Source organism: Thalassophryne amazonica, unplaced genomic scaffold (assembly GCF_902500255.1).
Source record: "Thalassophryne amazonica unplaced genomic scaffold, fThaAma1.1, whole genome shotgun sequence".
Classification (NCBI taxonomy): Eukaryota; Metazoa; Chordata; class Actinopteri; order Batrachoidiformes; family Batrachoididae; genus Thalassophryne; species Thalassophryne amazonica.
This window is the reverse complement of record NW_022986267.1, coordinates 150,879-178,712: the sequence shown is the minus strand read 5'-3', so window position 1 is coordinate 178,712 and position 27,834 is coordinate 150,879. Positions and strand designations below refer to the sequence as shown.

The 27,834-nt window shown below is 39.5% G+C and overlaps 2 protein-coding genes across 2 annotated transcripts in view; one reads left to right on the top strand and one right to left on the bottom strand.

The window, feature by feature from the left end:
• The first annotated feature begins 1,344 nt into the window (after window positions 1-1,344).
• On the top strand, window positions 1,345-24,087 carry dph2 (diphthamide biosynthesis 2). The gene is made up of 7 exons (XM_034165441.1): window positions 1,345-1,501; window positions 8,492-8,671; window positions 9,139-9,251; window positions 11,022-11,242; window positions 16,158-16,847; window positions 17,000-17,179; window positions 23,837-24,087. Exons 2-7 carry the CDS (start codon window positions 8,510-8,512, stop codon window positions 23,962-23,964), a joined length of 1,494 nt encoding a protein of 497 aa, XP_034021332.1. The 5' UTR covers window positions 1,345-1,501; window positions 8,492-8,509; the 3' UTR covers window positions 23,965-24,087.
• A 1,230-nt stretch (window positions 24,088-25,317) lies between these two features.
• Window positions 25,318-27,834, bottom strand: part of ncf2 (neutrophil cytosolic factor 2) — an 82,850-nt gene continuing 80,333 nt past the window's right edge. The window contains exons 14-15 of the mRNA XM_034165442.1: window positions 25,507-25,624; window positions 25,318-25,420 (exon numbers count right to left, since the gene is read on the bottom strand). Of these exons, the coding sequence (XP_034021333.1) occupies window positions 25,329-25,420; window positions 25,507-25,624 (210 nt within the window). The 3' untranslated portion in view covers window positions 25,318-25,328. The remainder of the gene's footprint in view (window positions 25,421-25,506; window positions 25,625-27,834) is intronic.

Below are 27,834 nucleotides of genomic sequence, written 5' to 3'. Positions count from 1 at the left end.
CCGAAAGCCGTCTGAATCTTCCGAATGGTTTCCACCTGGCTGTCGCCCAGTTTCTGGCAAAATTTGATGCGGCGCTGCTCCAGTCGTTCCGTCTTTTTCCTTGAAATGAAAATCCGCCGAGAGACTACACCCGTCCTCACACAAAGGCTACTTACCAATAAATGACGCAATCGACAGGCGTGAAAAAATTCACGCATGCGCACAAGTTCACGGTTCAAGGTTTGCTCATGCAAGCACACGTGATTCAAATCCATCAGCTTTTTACAAAAAATAAAAAGGTCCGATACTTTTCTAACAGACCTCGTAAATATTAAATCAATATTATAAGTTATACTAATATTTTTAGGAGATATGTAAATGGGACAATACTGTAAGGCTGATATAGGTTTGATTTATCGTATGTTGATCAACTTATGCCCAATGTAAAATATAGTAATTTGTCAATACTGGTTCAAAATTCCACCAAGTATCCTCATCAGATAAAAAATTTTATGAATATAATATGATGGTGGTGAATCCCAGGTGACATGATGTATGGTATCTGTGATCTCTGTGGAAACTCTATAAAGTGTCTTTTATGAATGTGATGTTTTTTGCTATGAGATTACTATGTGTTATTTATGGTCTGTGTTTATGATTTGGACCCTGTACCTGACAAATAAAAGTGAAGTGAAAAACCTTGTTTGCATTTTCTGGTGTTATGGACACTAACAGAAACAACACACTAACAACTTTTTATACCCGTTTAAAACGAAATTGTAGCTGGTTTTGAACTGACTGCGGGTGTAAAATATTGCTACTTTTATTTTGAAATTCTCAGAACGTACAATGACGACAGCATTTTGTTGTGGAGCTTTTAGAAACGTTGAAACAAATGAACCTATTGGTTCGTTAAATTTACAACAATTTATGAAAGGAAAGAATTTGAACTTTTGAGTTTAAAGATTTATTTTTAAATGTAACACTGGCCCAAAACCCTCTAGAATCCAACACACGCATATCGCAGAGACTGTGCATCAGTTTTTCTTTAAATGACAAAGATAAAATGAGTAATAACTGAAAAAAGCAAATACTTAATCGAAAAGAAACGATAGGTTGCCCTCTAGCGTTACAAAATGAGAACTAATTCAAATGAGGCTTAAGGTTTAGGCATCACGTGACTCAGCCAACTTGACGGAATACAGGATTACTACACAAGGTATGAGTCGACGGCTGTTTTTTGTTTTTTTTGTAATTTGGTTGGGGATGCTAGCCTCCTGACCAACACTGCAGTCCAGTTGGTGGCGGTAATGCTCCATAGAAGCTGGTTGCCCACCGCCATTAAACACGAAGAAGAAGAAGCCAACTTGACGCGTCTCGAACACATTCGAAGTTTCAGTTGTCGGGTTTCAACGCTTGCTAGCTTGAGTTGACTGTTTACCATTAATATATATATATATAATAACGGCGAATATTAAACATCTGGAAACGAACTAGCAGCTACTCTAGAGAACAGAACCACGTAAGTGATGATAATTGTGTATGATGATGATGTAACTTAGCAAAGGCTAATGTTTAAGTGTTTCGAATCAATCGACCCGTTTCTTCTTGATGACTGGTCTCTGAATGCGTGGCTGATGAAAGCATTAAACGTAACATTTCGTTTTCGACGTAAATACCGAATTGGAAAAAGTGTTACTGACGCGAGTGATGCTGTAAAAAAATACCTCCCACGTGTTGGTAGCTATAGCAGTTGAAGTGACCAAACACTTGTGTAATGTCATGCGCCGTAGTACAGACGGTTGCCCAGTTCCGGATCACCTTTTTTAAAGTCCGGCTATACGGAGCCATAATGCAGTTGAATGTCCTTTAATTGTGTATTGTTGTATTGGGTATTTGGGTGTTATTTAGCTGAAAAAGTCTGGGTGGAGTAGCGCTTCTACTTGGTGTGAAGCCACATTATGTGTGGCGCAAACATTCGCCAGAAATGGATCACTTTGCCCGGTTCCGGATCACGACACTGTCACTTTGGGGTCATTCCTGGCATCTGGCTGGACCCCTTCTAATACAGAATGATACACACTGTGCCCGAGAATGTGTTTTAAACACAAAATGATAGAAATTATACTTATTAAATGAGAATTTACTTAGTTTCGAAAGGCGCTGTTATACGTTTTTACGAGCAAAAAAATGAAGTGTGGAGGTGAGATTTCTCCCAAATTAAAAAGTAAAAGCCCCCACATTCATGCCCATTCGTGATTTTGAGATGATCCTCAAAGTCCACATGACTCACAGCTACAGACAGGAGGCTGCTGCTTCATTGATCTGCATCCGGCAAATTTTCGCTTCGGAGATAAATGCGCGCAGCAATTAAACAGCAAGACATAACACACTGACGTTTTCTACCCAAGTAAGTATTTTCCCTCTCTAGAACCAAAAACACCGAATGGCTAACTCACCTTTGCAACGTTTTAGAGATCGTTACTTTAAAACTTGCAGGAATGAGTGAGTCAGAAAAGGCGCGCACACCGCAGACACCGGGATGTTTTGATTCCTCTGCTGATCACAAGGACGGCTGGATCCGGTCGAGCATGTGGTCGTTTGTAGACAAAACATCAACCTTTCCATTGATACCAAGTATTAGCTTATTCGTGCTGATTACGAGAAACGGCAGCGCAAAAACTACAGCAGTGATCCGGAACTGGGCAAATGACTGTACTACAACCCCTGGCAAAAATTATGGAATCACCGGCCTCGGAGGATGTTCATTCAGTTGTTTAGTTTCGTAGAAAAAAAGCAGATCACAGATATGACACAAAACTAAAGTCATTTCAAATGGCAACTTTCTGGCTTTAAGAAACACTATAAGAAATCAGGAAAAAAAATTGTGGCAGTCAGTAACGGTTACTTTTTTAGACCAAGCAGAGGGAAAAATATGGAATCACTCAATTCTGAGGAAAAAATTATGGAATCATGAAAAACAAAAGAATGCTCCAACACAGTACTTTGTTGCACCACCTCTGGCTTTTATAACAGCTTGCAGTCTCTGAGGCATGGACTTAATGAGTGACAAACAGTACTCTTCATCAATCTGGCTCCAACTTTCTGTGATTGCTGTTGCCAGATCAGCTTTGCAGGTTGGAGCCTTGTCATGGACCATTTTCTTCAACTTCCACCAAAGATTTTCAATTAGATTAAGATCAAGACTATTTGCAGGCCATGACATTGACCCTATGTGTCTTTTTGCAAGGAATGTTTTCACAATTTTTGCTCTATGGCAAGATGCATTATCATCTTGAAAAATGATTTCATCATCCCCAAACATCCTTTCAATTGATGGGATAAGAAAAGTGTCCAAAATATCAACGTAAACTTGTGCATTTATTGATGATGTAATAACAGCCATCTCCCCAGTGCCTTTAGCTGACATGCAGCCCCATATCATCAATGACTGTGGAAATTTACATGTTCTCTTCAGGCAGTCATCTTTATAAATCTCATTGGAACGGCACCAAACAAAAGTTCCAGCATCATCACCTTGCCCAATGCAGATTCGAGATTCATCACTGAATATAACTTTCATCCAGTCATCCACAGTCCACGGTTGCTTTTCCTTAGCCCATTGTAACCTTGTTTTTTTCTGTTTAGGTGTTAATGATGGCTTTCGTTTAGCTTCTCTGTATGTAAATCCCATTTCCTTTAGATGGTTTCTTACAGTTCGGTCACAGACGTTGACTCCAGTTTCCTCCCATTCATTCCTCATTTGTTTTGTTGTGCATTTTCGATTTTTGAGACATATTGCTTTAAGATTTTTGTCTTGGTGCTTTGATGTCTTCCTTGGTCTACCAGTATGTTTGCCTTTAACAACCTTCCCATGTTGTTTGTATTTGGTCCAGAGTTTAGACACAGCTGACTGTGAACAACCAACATCTTTTGCAACATTGCGTGATGATTTACCCTCTTTTAAGAGTTTGATAATCCTCTCCTTTGTTTCAATTGACATCTCTCATTTTGGAGCCATGATTCATGTCAGTCCACTTGGTGCAACAGCTCTCCAAGGTGTGATCACTCCTTTTTAGATGCAGACTAACGATCAGATCTGATTTGATGCAGGTGTTAGTTTGGGGGATGAAAATTTACAGGGTGATTCCATAATTTATTCCTCAGAATTGAGTGAGTCCATATTTTTTTTTTCCCCCTGCTTGATCTAAAAAAGTAACCGTTACTGACTGCCACAATTTTTTTTTCTTGATTTCTTATAGTGTTTCTTAAAGCCAGAAAGTTGCCATTTGAAATGACTTTAGTTTTGTGTCATGTCTGTGATCTGCTTTTTTTCTACAAAATAAAACAACTGAATGAACATCCTCCAAGGCCAGTGATTCCATTATTATTGCCAGGGGTTGTATAATTGTAGTTTCAGAAGTTTTTGTGTTGATTGTGTTTGAGGTTTGGCTTATGGAGGTTTTATTGTAGTTTATAAAAGAATAAATGTCCATCACAACGCCACAATCTCTAAGAATCAAAGGAGATATGAAATTGGAGTTGTAGACTTCACCGCTGCGGCATTACAATGATTTCATAATTCATTTATTTGGGAAGGGGAATCAAGATATGGTCCAGCCGCTTATTATAGTACTTTATGAAACTACAAAGGATACACACTGCAATGAAGGTGTTCTTGTGTCACGTATGGAGATTGCTCCCGTACCACATTTGTATATTTTCTATCTGTGCGTGCGGTGAAAAACGTTTGTTCTGTACCGAGTTTACCCTTTCTGTGTGCGGACCAAAATCTGGTTCACAGGCAGGATGTTATTTTTCACCATAAATGAGTCAGTTTCGAGTTTAAGCACCACAGGGGCTGCTGGGTAAGTTCAGAGGTCAAGTCATGCAAACCATGCATTCCCAGGTTCACAAAAACGAAGCAAACATATGAAAAATAAATAAAAAAAATAAAATACTGTCATCATCTTTATCAAAATGATAGACTTAAATGATACATATGTGTTTATTAAAGGTATTCATGAAAATAATGTGTTTCATGTCGCCGACATTAATGACCATGTCATTTAGGTCCTGTAGACTTTTTTTCAGTAAAATGGTTCTGGAGAGCATAAGCATAGCGAAAACCCTGCATCTTCAGCGATTGTAACTTTATTGCAAAATAAGTTAAATAAATTGGATTCAGAGAAATAAATTGTCAGGAAACCAAAACGAATGCATGAAAACTAAATAAATAAAGACTAAAATCTCAAACACAGTCATCATCTTTAACAAAAGCAGTAAATCACAGAATTAAGTCACAGTTTAGGGCCCCTTCACACATAACGCGACGTTGGGTGAAAGACACAGAAACCGTAAGAAAATACGTGAACCAAAAACGAAATGGGGAACCACAAAACATTCCACCTGCTGTCGGGAGGGACATGCGGTCGTACAGGCGTGCACGATACTGCGACGACGGTATCGTGCACGCTCGTGTTCGCGTGCAAGAATACAGTGCAAGCACGTGGAAAGTCGCGCACACAGTAGCGGAGAAAAATATTTTTTAAAAACACCACAATTTGTAATACTTAATACCTGTGATAAAGCGCGGACTTAGACTCCGCCTAGTCATACATCAGGAAGTAATGAAATGACATGGATTAATGTTCACCCTTTTATTTTTGACATGAATTACCTGATGCGCTCCCCTCATGAAGACATCAGCCTGGCTCCCGTCTCATGAGGAATTGGCTCCCGTGTCATGAATACATCAGCCAGCATTGCATGTTCAGCGCGCAGTGTTCCGCTGGTGACTGCGTTGCAAATGTGATATGTGTTTTAGTTATTACAATGTGGGAAAATCCTGCAGTGACACGTGCCTCGTGGTGATTTCCTCCATGGCACAATATTCACCAGCGTTGCAGTGCAGGTGTTCCCCAGCTGTGACTTGTGAGCACAGATATCTGAACAGCTGCATGTCGCAGGGACACGCCCACCTTTGTCTGCGGACCTCGTCAGGTCACAGAAAAAAGGCTCACTCTCTGTTGCTTTGTTCTGTGATTTTAATTTAATGTATGTATTATTATTTTCTGTCCATTATCTCTCTGATGTATGTGTCTGTAATGTAACACCTTGCATGCACAGTCAGGTCCACAGCAAAGTAATCAGACAGTGACATGAGCCTGTCCAGCTGGCTGTGCCGCGCGGTCAGACACTGGCCGGTCCTCATGAGGACGTGAGCGCCTGCACACACATGCATTGCGTGTTCATCAGCTGAGGTGCAGTGCACAGCGGTCAGCGCAGTGTGCTGGACAGCGACCAGTACATCAAAATACTTGAAGACGTCATGTTGTCTTATGCCAAAGAGAAAATCCCCTTGAAACAGGTGTTTCAACAAGATGACGACTCCAAACACACCAGCAAGTGAGCAGCATCTTGGTTCCAGACCAACAAGATTAACATTACACAGTGTCCAGCCCAATCCCCGGACCATAATCCATTATAAAACTTGGGAGGTGACATCAAAAATACTGTTTCTGAGGCAAAGCCAAGGCAGGCAGAGGAACTGTGGAATGTAGTCCACTCGTCCAGGACTGGAATTTCTGCTCACAGATGCCAGAAGTTGGTTGACTCCATGCAATACAGAAATGAAGCAGTTCTCAGAAACGGTGGTTATACAACTAAATATTAGTTCAGTGAATCAGTGAAAGTTCAATCTTGAAGCATTTTTCAGTTCATACAATAAATGTTTCAGTTTGTAAAACGTGCAGACTGTTATTCTTTTGAACAGCCTAATATTCCATTTTCTTCACTTTCTATGAAGTAATAACAAATTTGGTAAAATTTTCTTCATGTTTTGATTTGAAATAGAATGTGCAGCATTCCCAATGCATTTGTGTGTATGGAAATAAAAGCTATTATAAGGATTTTGAGCTTTACTGACTTTTTTAAACACATGGCTGTTACTTTTAACACAACTGTAGCCTCATAATCATGTGACCTATATTGGCCAATGAGAGAGATGCTATGTACATATAGATTTTCACAAAACAAATACAGCTACGTACAGATTGCCACTGCCTTTTCTGAACCACCTTGGTCCTATTGAGGACTTGGAGAAAGCATATTACTGGGTGCTGAGATCGGAGAAGTTGTATTAGTCCATGGACCGGAACCTCAAAATTTGGAATTTTTTACCATATATTTTCTGAAAGCTTAGGTCCTGTACCTTACTTTGATGTGTGATGGCAAGCTTACATGTTCAGCTTTTATGTTGAAATCACATGATAAAAATAAGTCATCACAAAGCTAAGCCAGAGTACTAAGGTTGACTGATTGACTGTGTGATGTTGTCGTGTTCATATGGACCAAAATCTATAAATAGACTGTGGCTCAGAAAGCACAGACTTCTATGAGGGACAGAGTCCATTTTGCGTCCCTTGTGCGACCAGAAAATCGAGGAGGATGTCACAGGACCCTGAAGGAATGCACAGCACATGCCAAGGTTGTACAAAGCACACTCAGTGGAAGCCCACAGGACGCCAAAGTTGACATGAAGTATGAAGCATGTTCCCAACAAGTATAGAAGGGGCAGCGAGGCTGGAGGATGCTGAAGGAATGCACAGATGACACCATGTTTGGCCAACAGATACTGAATGAACAGGGCTGTGTGCTGTGATTTTTATGAATAACGTTCATTTTGTGAAGCGCAAAATGACTTTCATGTCAGCTGATGTCCGCCAAGTTCGTCAGAAAGTTTTGTGCATGTTCAAGACTGAGCGGTGAGCAGGTGGAGAGCTTTGCCTTCTACTTTTGTTGTGGCTGTCCAGTGGTTTATTGTGGGCTTCTGAAAGCTGTATTGTCAATAATGCACAAGTGGACATGCAGCACAGCTCCATGTCTTGAAGAAAAGACATTATATATATATGTGTGTGTGTGTGTATATCTCAGGCCCATAATGGAAATGAGTGCGAGTTGCTTTATTGTGTTATCTGTTTATGTTATTGTGTCTATTTTATACAATGGAATTTTAATAATGAATAAATTGATCAAAAAATAAAACTCAGCGAGGAGGTACAGCAGAGTTGTTTGATGTCCTGGCATATGAACAGTGACGAAATATAACGTCATGCTTTTCGACCACAGCAAACATGACTCAAATCTGAGATACACAGTATGTCTATAAACTGGGAAAATCCTTCGCTTCAGTGCAGACCTCTGTGGAAATGTGACATAATCTGTAGAACCCCAGCACCACAGGAAATGACAATGCACAAAGGACACTGATGTACATCCACAGAAAGGTGTTTTTGCGGCTTTCCTGAATTATGGCAAATTTTTAGGACACACTACGGGTTCCCAAAGGATGCTGTTATGTGTAACTGTGTAACCTTAATAATGTAACGGTTCAGTTCTGTGTCAAGCTAAAACCCAAGCTTTTCCTGTTGTCCAATTATTTATTTTTTTTCTCTCTCTCTCTTTCTTTGGGTTTGTGACCTGCAAGTTAACTCATCTTTTACTTTTGCAGGCATTGTTCATCGTGTGCATGAGCACCACCATGGCTCATGCATTTAGCAGCAGCTCAGAGGCGGTTATTCAACGCGTGGTCCAAGTTCCAATGAAGACAAACTCTCCTTTAGAAGAACTGGAAAAATTATATCACATAGATGCCACCTGTGACTTCGTCACTCAGCATCAGTTTGAAAAGGCACAGAAATAACATTCACTCTGTCATGTCAACAGCTGAAGTCTTTTTGGTGATTAGCAAGTAAAATTCTGTAGCTAGTTGTTAAAATGTCAATGATAAACTGTTGAATAATTAGAGGGCGCTCCACCAAAGCCCTAAAGTGTTTCTGTTCTGTTTATCCCTTTTAACTGCATTGAAGTGCGTGTGGGAAGAGTTTCTTGAAAGTACAGGTAGCACAGAACTCTATAAAAGTCATTATTAAAATGTTAATAATCCTGGCTTCAATCATGCCTGAAAATGAGTTTCCCACTTCCTTGACTCGAGGCCTCTCTTTCTGCGTAACTGCGCTGACATCTGTCTTTTTGATATATCCTGCTTATAAATAAGCAAACACTGAATGTAAATTACAGCATAATGTCCTTATGACTAAGTGATGACCAGGATACACTTTGATTTGTTACCCATGTCTTTTTTTTTTTAATCCACAGGTTGCTCTGCAGTTTCCTGACGAATTGTTGGTGGATTCTATTGCAATAGCAGCAGAGCTCGAGAGCAAAACCAAAGCCAAAGTGTTTATATTGGGGGACACGTCATATGGCAGGTAATACACCCGGGGGGCGGCGAGAAATCCTGTGTGAATTTGGAGATTTTAGTTGGTTTAATATGACACTATTACAGTATTTATTCATATGTTTTGGGGTCTTCATCCAAAATAGTCTAAATTCTGTGAAGTGAAAATGTATTTATGTATGGCAGGTAAAGCAATTTTAATCTGAGAATATGTTATAATGTTTTATTCAGTAAGTTACTTTTTCATGTTTTGAAAAGGGGAATAGATTTTGGAGCCCCTTGATATTATTGTTCATCTCTGTTTCAGTAAGTGAGGAATCAGTTATAAACTTTAGCACATCTGATGTTTAACAAATTATTCATACAATAGCAAAATGTCAGGAATTTAGAAATTCAACAAACTATTTAAATAATTGCTCAAGTTCTTGCTTCTAAAATTAAAAATTTTATGAATTTAAGATGGTTTAATTATATTACTATTGTCTGATATTTTTTATTTTCATATAAATGATTCAGCAGTTGATTGTTTAAAAACTAAACATCAGTTACAACTCTAAACTACATTATAATGTGCTTTGGTGTCACATTAACTTGTGAAGTATAAAAAACTCAAATTGCAAGGTGCATAGTGTGGAAAAATGTGAGTTACTCAGAAATGGAAAAGCTAAAGTAAAGTGATGTGTTCATTATTTGTGTAATCCTACCATAGTCTAGCAAAGCTTGATCCTTTTTTTTTTTTTTTTTTTATCGCTTTTACTAATGAAAGGGTATGTAACATACAAAAAAAAAAAAAAAATCACACAAGCATATTAAAGAATACCCAAAGACTAGGATCACTCTGTTTCATCATCTCCATGCCACTATCTGCAGAGGCACTATCCCTCAAGACATGTTGGGGAAGACTAGTGTTCCAGTCGTCTTCCCCCAGCATGTCTTGGTCAACCAAGGATCTGGATCTTTGTAGGGTTTATTACAATTTTTATGGGTTTGGTTTGGGGGGGGGCTGAGGTTCACCCTGTATTAAAATATGATGGGAGAGGAAGGAGTGACAATGTAAAAGTGACCAATCACAACCCTTGCAGTCTCTGTCATTTATGTTGTGAGTAGAATTTTGAGGGGAAAAATTTAATTTATTCCATTTTGGGTTAAGGCTGTAACATAACATAAATGTAGAAAAAGTGAAGCTCCGTGAATACTTTGTGGATGTACTGTAGATGTCAGGTTTTGACATTTGATGCCCTGTATTGAAAACTCTCACTTTGAAATTCGATGGCAGCTGTTTATCGAGAGTTTTTAATATGCTACTGTCAGATGTTGGTAAGTAAAAATAATAATCCTATTAGTGCCCTGTCAGATCACTTCCTGAAAACAGTTATGCCACTTATGTTAATATGTGCGAGGGAAAGCCACAGTCAAAGCACTGCAGATGCACTAAAATGATTGTTCTCCAAATTAACGGATATTTATCACAATTTTTTGTCTGTGTTATTAAAAATATCTGACCTGGTGGGCTGCCAGGCCAATAATATTGTGAAAACACAGATGTTTGTTAAAGATCAGAATGCATGTTGCGTTTTATTAAAGCATAAGTTAAAGTGAGAGCGTGAGGTACAAGCTTTGTCTGCTTATTACGTTTTGGTTAACGTGTGTGTGTCTGTGTGTGTCTGTGTGTATGTATGTATATATATATATATATATGTATGTATATGTGTGTGTATATATATATATATATATATATATATATATATATATATATATATATATGTATATGTGTATATATATATATACTTTTTCATGGCAGCTGCTGTGTAGATGAGGTAGCTGCAGAACATGTCGGAGCTGACTGCATCGTGCACTACGGCAACGCTTGCCTCAGCCCATCCAAAAGGTTGCCTGTGATGTACGTTTTTGAGAGAAGAGCAGTGGACCTGGAGAAATGTTGCACCTCCTTCAGAACACTCTACCCTGACACACAACGTCACATCGTCATCCTCTGCAATGTCAACTACGTCCATGCTATTAGTAAGTTAGCTCATAAAGCCTCTTGTCTGAAATGGGATTAGGCCGGTATAGACTCCATTAATGCTTCGGCTGCTGTACTTGTTGGCAAAACAGATATGAGATCAGACTTGCCTGAGGTGTATAACCAAGAAATATGCCTCCTCAATAGTGTTGTATTTATGCAAAAATACCTTAAATAGTTTACCTTCAGGAGAAGTGTTTGGTTGGCTAATTATTCTACTTGCTGAAGTTGTCTCCCAGTTCTCCTGTTAAATTGTTCATTATTTCACTCATCTTTCTTGGTCTGATGGAAACCTGTGCTACAGAATGTCTTTCTTTTGGCCATGGTGATCGGTACGACCAAATGCTGAACATGAAACCACCATGTACCCTTTGAGCTAGGAGGTTGAAGATTGAGATTGATTTGCTAATCATCATTAGTTGCTCCCGGTGTGTAGTGAGTGCCTTGCATGAGCACCCTGACATCGGTGTGTGTGAATGGGTGAATGTGAAGCATAATTCTAAAGTGCTTTGAGCGTTTGATGCAGATGGAAAAGCACTATATGCAGTCCATTAACATTTTCCATCATGGACCAAAGCCAACCAGAGTAAATCTCACCAACCTAAATGGCTGATAAACAATAACACATTATTTCATGATGTCAAGTGCACGGGGTCTATACATTTATGAGGAAATGCTAGTTCAACCTTCCTGATTTACTGATGAATCAACTTAAAAATCATTATTTGTACAAGCTCAGTGACTATAGTTAGATAAAATAGCTTGTTTTCTACCAGATGTGTTGTGTTTGTGATGCCACACTACTATGGCTCACATGCATACTGGTGCATCTCAATTAGAATATCGTTGAAAAAGTTCAATATTTTATGTCAGCTGTTTCAGAAAGTGAAAATTTTATGGATTGTAGACTCATCGAATATAAACGAAAATGTTTTACGCATTTATTTTTGATAATTACGGCCTACAGCTTCAAAAAATAGAAGAAAAACTCTCAAAATATCTCAAAATATGAGACTATTTCATTTCAGTTTTGAGTAAGTCACTATATCAGAAGTGTTAATACTATGAATATCTGTCTGGTTCAGTACCACAATGTGAAAGACTGCTGACTTGACACTTGTCCATAAGACAATCATTGATGCCATTCACAAGGAGCATAATCCACAGAAGGTCATTGCTGAAGGTGCTGTTTGTTTGTCAAAGCATATTCATGGAAAGTTAACTGGAAGGGAAAAGTGCGGTCAGAAAAGATGCACAGGCAACAGGGATGACAATGCATCTTTTTCGACCTGTGATGTATGTCTTTGACAGAAGACCAGTAGACCTGGAGAAATGGTCCACCTCCTTCGGAACACTCTACCTTGACACACACCGTCAGGGTAGAGTGGACTCATCCTAGACCCGTCTGTGTCTGGTAGCTGTTGATGCACTGACTCCAGCCTCAGTCCATCAACAGCTACTAGGCACAGACAGGTCTAGGAAATGAGGTGCCATTTGGAATGAACGGCACCTCACACGGGCACCAATTTAATGTAGTGAAAGTATTGCTAAACTCCCAAATTGAATTAGATTGGCCTAGTCCTCATTTAAAGGGACACCAAAATAATTAACAATTGTAGGGTTTAATAATTATTATTTAATTAGGATAAATCTAATCCTTGGGGGCACCACCTATTTAAAGCATAGGTACTTTAATTTAAACATTCATTAATTTATCAGTCTCAATTTAATTAATCAGTCTCAGGTCTGAAAGTCTGAATTCTACGATACGATTGACCAAAGGTTTCCTTCTGAACACCAAATGAACCACATCAGAAATACTTACAATTTATTTACAATTGCACAAGAAATGAACAGTTTACTGGCATTTTTGTGGACAGTGATTAAATAAGTTCATTTATGGACACAATTTGCTTAACTCATGAGACGTGAAAGAAAGAGAGATGAAGCTTAAAGACTTTTAGTAAATAAATCTGATTAGATTTTAGTGATGAAATTTGAAGCCACTTAATTTTAAGAAAATTATTAAACATATGAATATGTTTAAAAAGAAGCCACTTTGCATCCATTGACAACAAAATCCTTTTTCTGGAACCTTTAACTGGGTCACTTAGCTGATCCGTTGAAGAGATGGTTGTCCGTCCGTCAGTGTGTTGATGCCCTTTGCAACGTGAGCTCACTTGGGTCAGGGATTAACTCAGTGGTCTCCCCGGGTGATCCCAAAGGCTTGTGTCGGCTGGTTTTACCAACAGGATGACTGCTTGCAGTCAGGTTGTAAGCTTGCTTGGACCCCAGAGGTGGAAGGCGTTTGTTGAAAATGGGTTCTGGTAGCTTTTAAAATGTTTGTTGGAGCCAGATTAAAAGTCTTAGTGAATTTAGGAAAAAAGTTCAAACTTTAAAAGCGTTGGAAAATTACAGAAAAGGACAGTCGCTTTTCTGTCAATTCGCTATTATTTTGAAGAGTTCAGATTGGAAGTTCTCTTAAAACTTTGAAAGAGTTGACGCAACTTAAGGTGTCAGGTTAAAATTCTCAAAACTGAAACAAGAATAAAGCAATGAATGAATGCCATGTGGTAGCTTTAGCTTAGCTTAGCATGGGGCCTTGTTGACCCAAAAATAATTAAGCGTTTCAAAGAAAGGAAGAGAGTTGCAGAGCGCTCCAAGAGAGTTACAAGACAGAGAAGAAACTCTGTTCTAACTTTTAAAGGGGGACTGACGTCACTAAACTCCACCCATTTAGGGTGTGTAATCTCACAGAAACTTCATGTGTTCAGAAGGGCAGACAAAAATGATTCAACTGTTTAAACACATGAACTGTTTTGGTATACTATTTGTTCTAACACATTTTGGGATGAATATAATGTTATTAAAGGCTTAAACACCTCCTACACACACCACTTGGTTAAAGAATATTCCACTATTAAAACATGAATGAGTCAGAAACATCACATTTGCCACACATCAGTTACAAGGAACGCATGTCAATTAAATGGAATACATGCAAAGCATTTGCTTGAATCAGCAACACAGACAACACTAGAAGTTTTATATATGAATAAGAGAATACTGATGCAATTCTTTTTATTTTAAGCAAAGGTCTTTTCCTTTACTTAGACCTGAAGATAAAAGCTGGTTGTCCAGACTCAAAGTTTATGGCCATGCCTTATCATGGAAGGGGTCTTCCTGCAGTCTTGAGGGGTTCTGGCCTTGGCGTGAGGCCATTAAGGTGGGTTCTTCGGGCCTGGGAAATTTCATATTCTGACGTGAAGCCATTATAATGTCATGTAATTCATAGTGACCGAAATTTAACTGATAAAAAGGCAAGGGCTCCCTTTGAAGAACTTTGAGTTACAGTTCTGTTTTTGCTGTGAAGCACAGTGTTGAGGCCCAAAGGGGGGTCTCCAAGAGCTTATCCACAGATCTCCAGATGGCACAGGAATTTCTCAGCTGGGAGTGAAAACACAGTCTCTGTCCTCAGTTCCAAACCTCAGGTTTTTGTTGAGACAGCATTAATGTATTTATTTAATTTGGGCGAATCGAGGCCATGCGCTACAGTGAACATACTTTTCCAGAGGTTTGACATTCCTGTATTTATTTTTATCTTATGAAATACTCTAATATTTTGAGATACAGTTAATCTATTTATTGAAGCAACAGGCTGTAATGATCAGCGTTAAAGAAAAAAATTCTTGAAACTTTTTAATTTATGTGTAATGAGTCTAGAATACATAAAATTTTCACTTTCTGAAAAAAAAACTGACAAAAAGTTTTACCTTTTCATAACATTCTTTTTTCTTTTCTTTTGGTTTTTGTTTTTTTTTGTTGTTTTTTTTTTTTTGATGCACCTGTCCATATATTTACACTGGCAACATTTACACAGCAGCACTACTACAGCCAGGCCAAACCTTCCACTCCCACTTCATCTTCAGTGGAGAAACTGCTTTTAGAAGCAACTTTATCTGGTGCTAATCAGCTTGGGTTTTTTTTTTTTTAACAGGCGCATGCTGCTGAGTTTACTCACAGTCTGCTGATAACTCCATGAAAGTACGTGAAGTTGAACATGTTATGTGATATAATTTTTAAAATATAAATAAATAAATATAGACTTATCATGTAAACTGGCACATTTTCATTTTTAAGATTATTTTTATAATTCAGATCCCATGGGTCATTGTGGTCTTTGTGAGTTTCATTGATACACATTTGGTAAAGTGCAGACCAGGACATTGACTTAGTATAAACAAAAAGCAGTTCATGTGAAACAATTGAGGAGTCAAGCATATTGTTTTTTAGATAAATTGGACACTGGATTTTATATACAAAGTTATTGAAAATGGATAGACACACTCAAAAGCTTGTATGGCCACCCCTAGCATTCACAAATTCATTAAAACAAAAATAGAGAAACCTGGTGAAGTTGTTTTTATTTATGTCACATGACATGTTAAGTCAGACCACCTTCAATATTTTGTACATTTTAAGTTTTGTTTTTTGTTTGTTTTTTTTGTGTGCAAATGACAGGATCTCATCTCATAAAAACTTCGCTCTGCAGATTTGAAATTATTGTACACAGTGGTGCTGTTCAGTGGCCATCTTGTGGCATTTTACACTAATTCAGATAAAATCTCAACTGTCATTAGTTGAGTATTGTGACACACCTACAATACAGTTTTTCCTCTGCAAAACTCTTACAATGAGCTGCACACACAATAATAAGAGGATTTACCACAATGATGTGAATGCAGCTGTATTACTCCATTAAGTCATATTGACCAAATATGATCTCTGTTAATATAATAATAAAGATAATATATTAATATAATAATAAATAATATAAAGAGATGAAATATTGCCACTTCAGATCTCAGTTTGACAGAGGTTTGTTAATGAAACTTACTTTTTTGATCTCCTCAGATGACCTGCTGGCACTTCTGTCTCCAGAGTATCCAAACCTTGTGGCCTCAGAAATTGTAGTGGAAGGAGAGCAGTGTTACAGTCATGGAGAGACGATAAAACAGCACACCCCCACCTGTTCGTCAGACCAAGACCTCAGCCAGGTTCTCTGCCTGTTTGGAAGACGATGCGCCTTGAAAAGTGGTTTAAGTATTACTCATTACAGCATCTTTTACATTGGCCAAGAGGGAGCAACACTGACAAACTTCATGATGACATGGAATCGCTGCTCCTTTTGTTCTTTTGACCCCATAACCATGGTCGGAAGGACAGAGTCTGCAAGTATCAACCGGGCACTGATGAAACGAAATTATGCTATAGAACGAGCCAAAGACGCCGATGTGGTGGGCATCCTGGTCGGCACACTGGGCGTAGCTGACTACCTCGCCATTATCCAGCAGTTGAAAGAGACCATCAGCAGAGCTGGAAAGAAGAGCTACCTGTTTGCCATGGGGAAACTGAATGTGGCCAAACTCGCCAACTTTCTTGAACTTGACATTTTTGTGTTAATTGCATGTCCTGAGAACTCCCTGTTGGACTCTAGTGAGTTCTACAGACCTATAGTAACGCCGTTTGAAATGGAGATTGCCTGCAACAAGAACAGGGAGTGGTCAGGGGACTACATCACAGACTTCCGTCATCTCCTGCCAGGTTAGACTGGACTGAAATTATTATTATTTTTTTTTTTTAATTAAAACATATATGCTGTTGGTCATTGTATAGCGTAAGCATTCCCTAATTTTCTAAATAGATGAAGAAAGGCCAAATGTTTTGTACATCTGTAAACCAAATATGATTTCCAGGTGGGCAAAGTCATGTTCCTTGGGCTGAGCTGGAGGACTTTGAAGAGACAGACGTGTCATTAATCACAGGAGCTCTGAGAAGCCATCACTTGGTGAACAGTGATGCTGAAGAGTCTTCACATAGTTCCTCACTGGTCCTTAGAAACCAGACGCTCACTGTGGCCACCGCCAACTCAGCCGGTACGTAAGAGTCAGTGTTAAAGTTCTGCTTTAGATAAGACATGGACGGGTTACCTCAGCTGGTAAAGTCAGTGATTAGCATCTTTTCAAGTCCAACATCCTGAAGAAATGGTGGAATCACCACATGGAGAGGATGTTCAACCAGCTTTCTTAATTTGAAGCAAACAAATTGCAGATATGACATGAAACAAATTTTGTTCAACAGCTGAACATTCTGTCTTCATGAAACATACCTCAAACAAAAATTGCCCCTTGTGGGATTAATAAAGTTGTTGATTGATTGACAAGAAAATAAGAGAAAGAATCACAATACCTGTACTCTTCAGGCTTTAATGACAGCCTGACTTCCTCAAGGTCTGCACTTCAGAAATGAAAAGCAATATTCTGCACAAATCTTGTTCCAACTTTCTCACATAGCTGGTTGTAGGATGGGGCTGTGTCATGGGTCAATTTCCTTAATTTTGGCCATTAAGATCCAGACTGTACTGGTGATGTTAGTTGATATTAATTTCCTGTGGAAAAGCTTTAACAGCTGTTGATCTTTGACAAGATGCATCATACTGTACACTTCTGCATTGATTGCTGAGGTAATAATTTTAATCTGTTCCTTTACCTGACATGTAACCTCACATCATAAATGAAGAAATTTGCCTGTTAACTTTATGCAGTCATCTTACTATGCATCATTAGAACAGCGCCAGACTAAAATTCCAGCATCATCTCCCTGGTCAGTGCAGATTCATAATTGTTCACTGAAAATCAATTTGATCCAATCGTCCACACTCCATGATTGTTTCTCTATAGCACGCTGTAACCATAGGCTGTGGGCTGGAACCTTCTTTTCTTCTGTAAGGTGTTTGTGCTGGTTTTGTTTGGTCTTGCTGCATGCAATTTGTTCTTTTTGTTTTTCTCTTCTACAGTTCTGTCAACAATATGGAATCCTGTTTCTCTCTGTTCTGTTTCGTCCTATTTGTTTTGTTGTGCATTGTCTGTTTTCACACCATATTGCATTGATTTTTCTGTCCTGACATTTTTTCGTCTTTCTTGGTCAACCCTTATATTTTCTGTTTATTATCATCCCACACTGTTTATACTTACATCATAGTTTTGATACAGCTGATTTTGCAATATTGTTTGCTCTGCTGTGTTGGATGTCTGTTGGTTCCATGCTTCCTTTCAATTAGTTAAGTGCAACAGCTTCTTAAGGTCTGTAAAACTTTGTTGTTTGTTTGACTGCAGACTAATTTAAATTTTTAGATCTGCAACAGGATTTGTTTTGGAAATGCAAGCTGATTTTATTTATTATTTTAGGATTGAGTGATTCAATTTTTTTTTGGGGGGGGGGGGTGTTGTCGTCATCCATTTATTGCGATATCTCAAAAACGTTTCTGATTTGGCATGGACGTAATATGGGTCATTGACTTTGTTCCTGTCTCAAAATCATATTTGTAGATTTGTTTTATATACAGCTCCTCCAAGTTGAGAGGGTCTATGTAGTTGGACAGACTTAAGTCTGGGAGCATACGCTGGTGTCACGCTTTGCTGCATCCACGACACCACACAATCCCCTTGGGTACTGGATGGCAACCACCCAGGCACACAGGGTCCATCACCACCTCTCAAAAGTAAACATCTTTCTGCCAGAGCCAGATGAAGCGTGGGCATCTTCTTGGCCTTCTCCACCCTCTGGGGTCATGCACAGAGAAACACACCACATGGACAAAATGTCCAAACTGACACTCCCTCACAGTGGAAGTGAAACTCCTCATCTTCAGGCTTGGTCATACGGCACTTAACAAAGGGCAATGAAGCCCAAATGAAACAAGAAATCTAGACTTTCATTGACTTTCGTTGGCATCATTTAACCTTCGCGCAGCTTCGTTCTTGCAGCTGGTGCTTTGTCAGGATTTTTAAACTGTCGCAAAATTTGAACGAATGCCGCTGAAAATCTCAATTCGTCTGTATTTTGTTTTGCTGTCATTCTTGACGGTTTCTTATCATTTGGGCAATTCCAGCAAAAAGGTAACATGACAGGTGAAATTTCAAAATGTAAATATCACATCAAATACCACTTTGTTATGTCCTTTGGGTACCCAAGTATGAGAAACACGAGGATCTACCAGTTCAGCCGACCTTAGGTTTTTGGCTGCACATCTCATTTTTGCCCCAACAAAACAATAAGTTTCAAGTCCAAAACAGTTTTTATTCCTCATTGTATTACACAAGTCCTGAGCTTAATGCAGAATTTATAACTATTTTCTGTTAGTATACTTCTTAGAGTATTGAGAACAACATATTAATTTCAAAAGTAAGCCTTGTGTTTTTTAGCCTGGGCGACGAAAATGAGGTAGTCCTTCTAGGTAACGTGAGTAACAAAAAATGAACTTTTCCCTAGTTTGACAGTGCTGGTAGATATGACAGCCATATTCCTACATTCATCTCTTCCACCCTGAATTACTATATTCATGAAACAAAATCAGAAAAATCCCTCATAGCCTTTGGGCAGACGTGCTTCAAAATCTGTAACGTGAGTAACGTGTAGTGTAACGTAACACTCTCTTCATCACTGAACCACTAAGTTACTCAGTCAGCCAACTAGTTATTGTTTTAACATATGGGTGGCAGCCAATAAGCTATTGTTTTAACTTTGAGACATAGGTGGCAGGTTGTTTTCCCACAATGCAATAGGTGATACATGTCATTTCCTGTATGGTGGGAGAAATTGAATCTGTGTCATGTCGTAACAAATTTCAATCCAGCGACATCAAACAAACAGGTAGGTAGGTTTTATTAAAAATGCATGTTTAAAGAAATGAAGTTCAAATGAATTGTCAGCATCTGATTATAATTTCACTGCTGTGCAGGAAATCAGGTTGGGGGCTCTGTCGGGGAGGTGGGGTTGTGGTGTGTTCAGGGCATGATCAGTGCAGTACTGTTGGTATGTTTTGATAAATCCTGATTTAAGGTAATGGGAATATGAATGGAAAGATAGATCCAGCTCCAGGAATACTACGCCATTTACTACAGCAAAGCATTTTACATCGGAAAGGCATTGGAGAAACGAGAATGGGGTACACTTCAAGTTCCTCCAGACAATTGGTGCATCTCAGTTTTGGTGGCCCAAAAAAAGTCACGATCTGACAGAGAACAAGAAACGATATTGGAGATGGAAAGGATTTTTCATGGTCCTGTCCATCTCACGGGACATGATCCCTTTTCGATTGATGAAGACGTTATGAAAGAGATACGAAGGGAGTATCAGGAACTCAGAAAGATACTTTATTGTACAGGACTATATACAATTATAGATTTTTGATGGCCAAGGCCTTGGTGAGCCCCATCCTGACCAGGTCCGCATAATCACGGGTACACCGAAATTAAAAGTCTATAACTGTTTTATTATATGGTAAACAAGAAAATTGGGAGTTTGTCAAACAACTAAAACTGAAAAATCAATCTCAAGTTTCAGCTCTTTATTATTACTGTCATACTGCACCAACAGGTCCAAAATACTTCATGAGCACAATCTCTAAAACCCCTTTCACACCGGGGCTGCCTCGAGCTTCCTGTGGTGTCATGACGGCGCAGGAATGTCAGAGTCACGTGCGCGCAGCAGGGGGCAGAGAGAAAGTGAGGACGCAGCCTGCAGGTTCTCTTCACAGAGGAATCAGAGTGCAGTTTGGCTGCAGACAGAATGTACACTCTGATTTATCTTCTAGTTTATATTTGTGCTGAGCTGCAGGTCTGCACTCTGAGTTCTGTTATAGTTTATCTTTCCTACTTTGACTGCGAGATGTGCGTGTGAGATGCGCGTGCAAACGAACCGTCTGTGAGTAAATGTGGAGATGTTTGGAGTTATACTTGATGTGGACATGTACTGTCTCTGGCAATCAGTCTGTGAGCGGGACTTTTATGGACTGTATTTAAACACATTTGTGAAAGAAGACCGAGAAGCTGCTGCAGCTAGCAGCGTTTTTTTTCTGTGGCCTTAGTTTTTACTGCCTTGTGTATACGGCGTCATCATGATGACACAACTCGAAGTGGGCCAAAGTAGACGTTGTATCGCGTTATCTGATTGGTCGTTATCGATAGAAGGCGTAGCTCGACTTGCTAGCACTACGCTGCATGCGAGGTGTACTTGGCTCTACCAGCGGTCAACTCGGCATGTGGTACAGCTCAGAAAGTGGCGAATGGGCCAATCAGAAGTTGGCAAAATCACATAGCATATAATAATTGACATTGTATTTCCATGGTTGATGGACAAGACTGATCAATGATCGTGGGGGGGGGCTAGTCAACAGTTTCCACACAGTTACTAATTGCTTACTCGGCAGTCTTCACTTCACTGCAGTGTTCTTGGTGAACATGTAACGTGAGTAACACGACTTTTATTCTTTTAATGTCTATAAAGACAAATGTTAGTTCATCTGTTCCAATTTGTTTGTTCTTTTGAAGAGGTTATTAATAAAGGTTTAAACTATAATAGCTCATTTTGCTCTGTCCTCTGTAGTTTAACAAGAAGGTGAAAGCAAACTTAAGTTTAAAAAAGCCATGTGATTTTTGCGTAATGTGAGTAACGGTGACAAAATGTGCCCAGCAAGGACAATGAAGAAACATTTTTCTCATGTTGTGCTATGTGGATGTAGAGACTGGTGTTTAGTATTCACCATGAAAAAATACAAATGTTCAGTCCAGTCATAAAAGAAGGAGACACCTTTATTCAAGCATCTGTTGTTTCAAATGTAATGTGAGTAACACTGGAATTGCTCATTTGCTTAGTTTTTGTAACGTTAGCGTTTAGTTCGACTTCGTTTGACCAGCTGAATGTTTTCAGTGCAGAAGCTGGTTTGTGAGCACTGCTGCTGCCACTGCATTCATGTACTGTTGGAAATTACAGGGCAAACTCAGCCTGTTTGCTTGGATTTTATTTATGTGGGGGGGGGGTGTCAGCTTCACTAGGCTCAGGCACCTTATATAGGCCAGAATTCATCTTTTGTGTGGATACAGTGAATTATTTTACCAAAAATAAAAAAGCAATGCTCCTGCCACAAGCAACTGCTGAATTTGAAACAACAAAAAAGTTGTGTAATTTCCGACAGTACTTGAACGCACGAGCAGCAGCAATAATCACCTCCTGCATGCACTTATTATTTTTTATTAAATATAACAATATGAGTGTAGGAATGACAATCCAGCCCTTATGTACATGTCGCAACAGGTAGATGATTCAGAAGATTATATAAGAGCTGTTCTGGAAGGCAGAATTCACGTTGTGTGATCAGCTGCAGCTGGTTGAAATAACCACACATAGGAAGTCAATGCGTGGCATTCACATGGACTGGTCAGTTTACTGCTCTGATATATTTAATCATCTTTACACTTATTTTTATTCTGCCTTTTGGCAGTTTTCTGTTATAAATCAATATATATGGCTTAGTAATGTAATAATAATAGTGATACAGCAGCCTTTTTTGTTTTGTAAAAATGAGGCATCTTATGAATGTTTAGTGTGTCAATTTTTTTTTGGAGCAAGACGGAGCACACAGCGCGTCGTCAGTCTGAACCAGACAATGAGGATTCTGATGATGAAGGAGATGATCCCTCTGTTCTGGACGAGCAAGCAGAACAGGTGGATCCACCGACGTGCACACAGATCTCCACAGTCTGTTGGATCACGCGCTTCTGTTTACAGCTTCCCCAGGAGGCAGGCGTTACAGAGCTCCGTCCTGGCGCAGAGTCCTGGAACGCAGAGTAGGATACAGACACACACTGCCCCAGCAGTGGCTTCAGGCGCATTTCGTTTAAAGCGTGGAGATCAACATTAGCTTCGGTTTTGTTTTGTTCCTCTTCCGTTCCTTTTGCACTCTTGATTCGTAGGCTGTTCGATGATGCGAAAAGTCAAAAGCTCATTCATCCACCTTTTCTCGACGATTTGTGACTTTTTTACTTTGTTCCCTTAATTCAGGAATCGTCGTATGCCGTGTGACCGGGCCATTAGTCTCCTGAAGTGTATGAGGATTATTGTTCATACAATTCATCATTTTTACAGTCATTTTTTTTTATATAAGTCAGGGGATGATACATGAACACTTACAGGTCACAGAATACGTCTTTGAAAGAAAACTGACTGTAAATGTGATTTGTATTAACGCAAACTCTTATATATAGTTTGTTCAAATACTTATGGACTCTGAAAATGGACTGTGTAAAAATGACTGTAATTGCTAAGTAGTTAATTTGACATTTTTGTTCAACCCTGTGAATTGAAGATGAAAGTCTAAACTACAACCACATTTTGTTTCATTTCAACCCCATTGTGGTGTACAATTTTCTCCCTGTCCAAGTACTTCGACATGACTGTTTGTCATTTGTTTGTTTGCTACAAATTGTCCTCTGATGATGCTGTTATTTTTTTTTTTGTTTTGTTTTGTTTTTGTTGTTTTGGGGTTAAGTGTTAGCAGATGACAGTAATTCATCAAAATCACCTGCTCAGATGACCAGTCATTGTTTATTAGTGCATGTTTGCAAAAAAATACTTTCTGCACATTCCTTTGAGCATTGAACATTTTGTAAATAGCCAGGGCAGTACCTAAAGATGCATAAAAGTGCAGCTCTCAGACTGAAAATCTGAAAGAAGTTTTCTGTTTGACTTTTCAGCATCTTTTTTGGTGAATCGGAGTTGGCAAGGCTTGGAGCCGAAGCTGGGAGAGACTCCTGTGGTGAAGGCCGTAGAGGGCAAGCGAGGTATAGCCATTGCTTATGAAGAGGAAGGAATTCCATCATGAAAATTGACCTATAACCTCTAAGACTGACTATTTAATTATAACTGCAGTCACAGGTGTTAAACCTACCACATATTTCTCATAATTAGTGAGAGCGGTAACTATTAAAGATATTTCAGAAATCTTGCTCATCTTTCTCTCTCTCTCTCTCTTTTGTGCGTCACTAGAATAAATGACATTTGGCAAACCCACACTAGGCGTTGCATGTAGGTTGGCATTAGCACAAAGTTTAAAAAAAAAATTTGGGAATTCCCTTACACCTGCAGCTTGATGTAGCCCAACCACTGTCCCTGAATTGGACCAGATAATACTGGCCTCTCTCTCCTAGTCTGTGATTGGTTGGCAGCGGAGACACTGATGTCAGCCCGTGTGTCAGCCTCATGTTGATGTGGCGAGAGCACTGCTCTCCTATTGGTCGTTTAGGAGAGGGAATTCCAGTGCTACTCTCCTATTGGTCGTTTAGGACTGGGAAATCTCACTCCAGAATGGAGGCCAGTATCCGGCCCAATTCATAGCCGGGCTGGTTGTCGGGCTACAGCTTGATGCACCACCCCCCCCCCACCCCCCCCTTCATATCTATATATCAGGTCAGCTCACGGATTTCTGTCCCACTGTTCAGTAAATGAGGTCATTTAAGCAAGAGTTAATTACACTATCATCAGTCTGCACATTTTTGTCTGCAGATTGAGTTTCTGCAACCTCAACCAATGTTACCCCCCCCCCCCCCCCCTTGATGTTTTCACTTTCGGGGACTCTGGAGATTGTAGCTTTAATAAGAAGTGTGAGATTTGACACCTGTACGCTGTTCCACTTGTGGTTTGTCACAGAGGAAGTATAGTTAGCTCCCAGGGGCGCAACAAACTTATTCACAGCATTAAAAATGGGGGTAAATGGTAACTGGACTGCATTTATATAGCGCTTTTCCATCTGCATCAGACGCTCAAAGCACTTTACAATAATGCCTCACATTCACCCTGATCAGGGTGCTGCCATACAAGGTGCTCGCTACACACCAGGAGCAACTAGGGGATTAAGGACTTTGCCTAAGGGCCCGTTATACTTTATTTGAAATCCAGTTGAGCTGGAAAAGTCCAGTTACAGTCAGATTAAACAGAACCATACTGAGTACATGTGAGTTTTTCCATGTGCATGTATCAGTGAATGTCGCATTTCTCAAGCCACAAAGCTTACAGTGTTTTAAATTTTCACTGGGATAAATTCAAAAATGTGTTGCCGTGTGTAGCGCTGCTTTCATGTTAATTCTGCTGTCTTCATATTTTCCAGTCTGCATGAAATACATCTAGATTGGTGTTAAATTATTTTGCACATCACACTATGAATGTGTCACTGTAACATTTATGTTTTAGTTACTGGCCATTGACAGGAAGTTCTTCCACAAACGATGCAGGAAATATCCCAGTATGTCCATTGCATTGTCCTTCCAGCCAGTCCTGGTTAACTACAGAAACAAAAAACGATCATGTATTTAACAGAATATTTCTTAACGGTGATTTTTACCATTGTGTTGTTAAAAGTACATCTTACCTCGAGACAGAAGTACGATGGTGTCCCCTTCACTAAAATTCAGATCTTCAGGATTTGGTGACTCATAAGAATGAAGCGCCACAAAATGAATATTGTCGTGTGGCTCCACATCGGTTTGCTGAATAAGCACAAAGTACAATTAACTTTGTGGTCAGATGTTTACATACACCCACGGACACAAGTGTCATCATGACAAAAATAATTTAGTGTTTGTTTTGTTTTTTTAAATCAACACAGAAATATGCATGAAGTCATTTTGATCATTTATTCAGTGACAAGGCAAGAATGTCCCTTGGAGTGATCCCTAAATAACTGCAGATTCAGTAATCATGAGTTAACATGACTGCCCATAAGTACAAGTTATTGGGAGGTGTAGCCACTTTGACAAGGTCTGGAAGAAGACCCAAACTGTCACCCTCAGCTAAGAAGAACTTGGTCCAGATGGTCAGAAACAACAGGCCCGAAGTGGTGGGCCAAGAAAAATCTCAGATAAGCTGAAGTGAAGGATGGTGAGAACAGTCATAGTCAACCCATAGACCTGCTCCAAAGACCTACATCATGATCTTGCTGCAGATAGTGTCTCTGTGCATCATTCAACTATACAGCGCACTTTGCACAAGGAGATGCTGTAATGCAGAGGAAGCCTTTTCTGCGTACAAGCCACAAACAGAGTCGCTTGAGGTATGCTAAAGCACATTTGGATATAAGCCAGCTTCATTTTGGTATAGGTGCTGTGGACTGATGAAACTAAAATTGAGTTATTTGGACATAACAAGGGGCGGTATGCATGGCTGAAAAAGAACACAGCATTCCAAGAAAAACACTTGCTACCTACAGTAAAATTTGGGGGTGGTCCCATCATGCTGTGTGGCTGTGTGGCCAGTGCAGGTACTGGGAATCTTGTTAAAGTTGAGGGTCACGTGGATTAAAGTCAATATCAGCAGATTCTTGAGAACAATGTTCATGAATCAGTGACGAAGTTGCGCCAGGGATGGATCTTTCAACAAGACAACGAGCGTAAACACTGCTCAGTCTACTAAGGCATTCATGCAGAGGAACAAGTACAATGTTTTGAATGGCCATCTCAGTCCCCAGACCTGAATATTATTGAAAATCTGTGGTGTGATTTTAAGCAGGCTGTCCATTAGGGCTGAAACGATTACTCAAATAATTTGATTACAAAAAATGATCGAGGCAAATATCTCTTGCCTCGAAGCCTTGTTTAAACATTGTAGTACATATGCCAGGCCTGTGTGTGGCACTGTAATGTCCCCAGAAAAACAACAGAAGACTAGAGCATGCACTCAGGGTGTGTAACAGCTAATAATTTAGCCCTTAAAACTACCACTTTCCAATGCGACACAGAGTAAAATAAAGCCTTTAAAGAGAAAGAGGGTCCACACTGATCATCTGAAATAGACTTACTGCGCATTTAAAGTGAAGCAGTGTGTTTGTCGATTACTAAAAAACACATGGTCTGCTCGACGTGGTGAGTGACTATTGACCCGACGGCCGGGTACCCACAGTCGAAGCTGACTGCTGTTCAGACTCGCACTAAGTGTTTTGATTTTTTTGGGCAACACACAATGATTCACAAACACGGTAACTTAAAAAAAAAAACAGTAACTGCGAGGCTTAAAAAAACAACTCAAAATGGTTACATTTTACAAGTTGGGGAAAAAGAACAGAAAGCCACATCCCATCGCCATTTCAGCAAAATGTCAAAGACTTTGGCACAGGGACATTGTGCCATTGCTTAGGGAGAGCTCTGGACTATTGATGTTGTTTAAAAACGCAAAGTACCTTTTATCCGATTACGCAATTAATCGCCAGAATAATCGATAGAATACTCGATTACAAAAATAATCAATAGCTGCAGCCCTACTGTCCATGCTCAGAAACCAACAAACCTGAGATGTTATGTAAAGAAGTGTGTGTTGTCAGTTCAGCTGCTCCCGTTATGGTTCAAGGTCACCACAGCGGATACAGTCAGATCCGCATAGGTATTTGGCACAAGTTTTACGCCGGATGCTCTTCCTGACGCAACTCCAGTTTTACTTGGAGAAACGCACACAGCCACTGGTGTTCCAAAGAGGTCTCCCATCCAAGTACTAACCAGATGCTGCACTGCTTAGCTTCTGAGATCCGACGGGATCAGGCTGACACAGAGCAGACTGGCTACATGTTTTGTAAAGAAGAATGGTCCAAAATCCAGACTCTCATTGGAAGCTATAGGAAGTGTTTAGAGGCTGTTATTTCTGGAAAAGGAGGATCTACTAAATATTGATGTATTTTTTCTGTTGGGGTGCCCAAATTCATGCACTTGCC

Coding starts and splice junctions, on each gene's coding strand:
- dph2 (XM_034165441.1), top strand. CDS start 8,510: ATGAGCACCACCATGGCTCATGCATTTAGCAGCAGCTCAGAGGCGGTT. Junction 8,672..9,138: donor CTCAGCATCAGTTTGAAAAG/GCACAGAAATAA, acceptor TTTAATCCACAG/GTTGCTCTGCAGTTTCCTGA. Junction 17,180..23,836: donor GGCCACCGCCAACTCAGCCG/GTACGTAAGAGT, acceptor TTGACTTTTCAG/CATCTTTTTTGGTGAATCGG.